Genomic DNA, 4,540 nt, shown 5'->3' on the forward strand with positions numbered 1-4,540 from the left:
TGACTGTGTAGGCCTATTATACTAATCCTTTATCTGGATTATTGGATTAGATCAAGATCTAATCAGATTATCTACAGAGTTATTTTAAGGCCTAGTTACAAAAAGGGATCAATGTTGGGAGGCATTAAGAAGTTAGATAATGTAGAGCTGGTTGAGGCAGACTGATCTCAAAACACATGTACCTTGATTTAAATTCAGAATAACATAATGAATAGTGGACATGTATAATATAAATGAAATGAAATGGGGTTTAACAACATCCTACTATTCTGCTCCGACTGGGCTAATATTGATGGCTATACACCATACAGTGTTCTATGCAGGAAATTTTGCCCGGACAGCAGCGCTACAGCCTACTAAATTTCAACTGCCAAGGGATATGGACACGCCGATGTGTACACAGGCCCTTTATTTTTTTGTCTCATCCAAATGACTTAATGCTGTGCCATGCCAGGCCCTCTGTTCTGCACCACTGACAAAGAGGAACCATACCGGAGAATCCAGATAAACTTTCTTGGCCAATGCAGGGATAGAAAACTAGACCCCAAGCTTCCCTGTCCAATATGAAGTGAACAGATAGAATTTTCTGAATGGATGGGAACATGGGGGTGCAGCAGAGTGATTATGGGTGGGTTGAGGTGTGATAGAATGAGATGGGAGTGTGGATGGGTTGAGGTGTGACTGTGGGATGGAAGTGTGTTTGGGTTGAGGTGTGGCAAAGTGGGATGGGAATGTGGGTGGGTTGAGGTGAGATTGGAGTGGGAGTGCGTTGAGGTGTGACAGGGTGAGATGGGAATGTTATTGAGTTGAGGTGTGGCAGAGTGGGATGGGAGTCATGGTGGGTTGAAAGTGGCAGAAATTACATATGTTTTCTTCTGGTTATTAGATTTCAAGTCAGTGATATGACATTTACATTTCTTTACCAGATTACTTAATTACACCTAAAAATGCTAATTCCATATAAGGATTATTTGTCAAGTAATTACAATTAAAAATGAGATTAGTGTTAAGTAACTGGGAATTATGGAGTGTGCATGTTGTATCTGTGTTTCATGGCTCGGAAATAATTAAAAAGTTGTACTTGACAAAAGGTCACTCACCATATAAGCACCTGACATTTTGAACTTTGCTCTGGATTATCAAGATCATGAAAAGAAAGAGAGGAATGGAGTTTAATGTCCACTCAACCCAGACTAGGTCATTTTGGGAGTAATATATGTTTCAGTTTTATATAATTAATTCGCTTGGTGGTAGAGGTTTTTAGCAGTGGGAGGAAACGGAAGGACCCAGAGAAAACCCACGGGATTGGACAGGCTCCTGACTAGTGAGCTGCCACAAGGTTGAGTAAGCGACCTTACTACTTGTCACATACAAGTCAGGAATCAGAACCTGTAGACTTTCCAAACCCCACATAAAGATCAATAAAAACATTGATAAAAAGACAAATCTGTAGCAGACAGAATGATAGGCAACAATGGCTATGGCATGTGCCTTATTTTCAGGCTTTTGTCATGGTGGCTGAATTCGAGGCATGAATCACCTATCCACTGGTATCATCAAACTCCCTTTCTTTCATCAAACAGATTTATTTGGCTCTTATTACCCTACATACCTCAATATATTAGAACTTCAAAAACTCTCATATTCCAACAGTGGATAGGGCCTTGCAATGGGCAGTGTGTAGTCATCAGATGGGATAAAAAACTAAGGTTCAGTGTATACACTGGCATATATGTAAAAGACCCATTGACAGTTGGAAATGGAAATAAGGGTAGGCCTGCTTCCTAGACAAGATTGCGTCATATGGCACATATAGCCATCTTCATTCACTCAGTCGGTGAAGAACAGTAGGAACTTAAACACCATTTCATTTCATTGCATTTCCGACAGTAGATTTGAGCACAATACGTTCAGCAATTCCAAATTTTTCCGAATTATTTTGAATTCGAACTGTCAAGGTTTTTATCACATCTGAATGACTATACATTGCCCCTTGCCTGGTCCTCTTTCCAGCACCACTGACAAAGGGGGGAACCACACTGGAAAATCACAATGAACTTTCTTGGCCAACACTGGATCTCAAGGTTAGTCAGCAACTGTCTGACTCACTGAGCAACCATAGCTCCCTATTTAATACACAAAAATATATCAGGGACAATTTAATTACAATATATATATAGTATGATTTTTTCTACATTTCAACAAAAAAAATAGACAGTCAATTTTTAGACATACTGTCCAATCAGAATGATCAGCTTGTGTTTATACATCCTGTCCAATCAGAACAGACAACCAGTGTTTACAATCAAAACGGACAACCAGTGTTTAGACATCCTACTGACAATCAGAATGGACAGCCAGTGTTTGGACATACTATTTTCCAATCAGAATGGGCAGCCAGTGTTTAGACATACTACTGTCCAATCAGAATGGGCAACAGGTTTTTAGACATTCTGTCCAATCAGAACGAACAGCCGGTGTTAAGACATCCTGTCCAATCAGACATGTTGTCCAAAACAACAACCTTCGTGCTCTATTTCATGTCTGCAGCATTTCCATACATACATCACGCGTAATAACTGCCCAGAATTATTGTACTTTTCGAATCTCTCCTTTGGCTTAGGATGATAGCAGCATGCTAACTTATGATTATCAATCTTTCTAAAAAGTTTCTGACAACGTAGACATTTTGCAACAGGCCCTTGTCGCTTGAATGCCCTTTGAGACAGTTGACAATGTTCTTGAACTTTGACCTCATCAGTGGATTCATCTTTTGTTCGACGACCTTCGGAGTTCGCATTACGGGAATTTGTTACTTTCATTTTACTGTCCAGACCATTAAAACTGGAATGAGAGCCTTTAATTTCTAGAGGCTGTCGGTGCCATGAGGGCACTTTCAGATCTTGAAGCAGACGACTGGTGGAGTAGTCCCCCCTTTTTGTGTTTTTAGCCAGGACATTTGATAGAGTTACAGAACTTGAGACACTGGAGATGGTTTTGTCACCAACATAACATTTCTTATTAAATTTGTCCATACTAGAAATTGCATCGTGGAGGGATGTCTCAAGTTTTTTGGCCTGTATTTTCAGGGCGCGCAACTTCTCTTCAGATATTTGTATGTATGATCTATCTCTTGTAACTAAACTTTGGCTTGCCGCTGTTGAGCGATCACTTCGATGTCCGTAACCTTTATTGGAAGACATACATGTAGCTGTTGATTTTTCGGAAGAGATTCGCTCTGATCTGGTATCACGCGTGTCGAGTTTAGTTACCGAGGGAACAATTTCAAAAAGGACTGAATTAGATAAAGAAGGTGGTTTGGATGAAGCATTGGCATTTTTTGTAGGTTTTTCTAATACAATTTCAACTTTTTGGTGATCTTGCACCTCTTCCTTGACCTCGGACTTTGCTAACATCTGCTCCTCAATTACCACATTTATTTCATTGAGTTGCTTCTGCAAAGATTCAACATCATTTTGTTTTTGGTAGAGTAAATTTTTCAAGTTATTCAATTCTTCATACAAATTTTGATTTTCTCTTTCCAAACTGGAGTCTTTTGCTTCACTTAAAAGTTCATCAATTGTTTGTTTAAGAACCACAGCAAGATTAAATCCGTTTTGTTCAATTCCGAGAATATCCAAACACTCAAAATGTTCCTCCATCATGGAATTACATATTTCCGTTAAAATCTCGACACATTTTGGAAGCGCTTCTTTTGATTCTTTTTCTGTAATGTCTCTGAGCACCTCATCACCAATATCGAAGCACTGTAGAAGCACAGTCAGCTGGTCACAGCATTGTTGTATGACGGATTGAGCACCTAATGTATTACGTCGCTGAACATCAATTTCTTGAAGCGCGACTTTGATCTTTTCCAGCCATCGATCTCGTTCTATTTGTATTTGCGAACTGAACCATTCTGTGACATCATCAGGAACTACTTTTTCCTGGTCATTATTGTTATTATTATATTCCTTTAAATAACTAGCAATGGTTGACTTGATGTCAGAGTCTATCTTAATACTTGCTTCTTTAGTCTCTCCCATTATTATTGCAGAATATATTGTTAAACTTCACTTAAACCTCTGCCATCATGATTCACATTGGCAACATAAAGTTGAATGCTTGTCAACATCATATTTAGGTCTGATTTCTCTTTGGTATTTGGCACTTTTCTTTATAGTTTTGATACTTTGATAGGTCACGAAATGTCTTTACAGCAATTATCTGAAGAAGAAAATAAGAAAAATATTTTAATACAGGCATTCATAATGAGTTACCGTAAGGACAACTGGCACCGATCAGCAGTAGACTAACTTGAATTGTCTGTGCTGGGATGTAGAATGAAGGAATTAAAGGCACCTTCATTAGTGGTTTCATCTCCTATTACAGATCGTCAATGTATCTTTAAACCACTTCAAAAAAGTGTTGATCATCATAAAATGACAAAGTTGGTATTTTGATACAGTTGCTTTATATAAATACTTTATTGTTATTAAACCATTGGCTTAAATGTTGTAACACACATTCACTTTTCAAC

General features: G+C 38.5%; 1 protein-coding gene across 1 annotated transcript; it reads right to left on the reverse strand.

The window, feature by feature from the left end:
* Positions 1–2,146: 2,146 nt before the first annotated feature.
* LOC126824503 (uncharacterized) lies at positions 2,147–4,196 on the reverse strand. The gene has a single exon (XM_050553740.2). The coding sequence runs from the start codon at positions 4,044–4,046 to the stop codon at positions 2,499–2,501; it is 1,548 nt and encodes a 515-aa protein (XP_050409697.1). The 5' UTR covers positions 4,047–4,196; the 3' UTR covers positions 2,147–2,498.
* Between the last annotated feature and the right edge of the window lie 344 nt (positions 4,197–4,540).

The sequence above is a fragment of the Patella vulgata genome, chromosome 1 (assembly GCF_932274485.2).
Source record: "Patella vulgata chromosome 1, xgPatVulg1.2, whole genome shotgun sequence".
NCBI lineage: Eukaryota > Metazoa > Mollusca > Gastropoda > Patellidae > Patella > Patella vulgata.

What these genes read in the sequence shown, in the direction of transcription:
- LOC126824503 (XM_050553740.2), bottom strand. Translation starts at nt 4,046, where the DNA reads ATGGGAGAGACTAAAGAAGCAAGTATTAAGATAGACTCTGACATCAAG.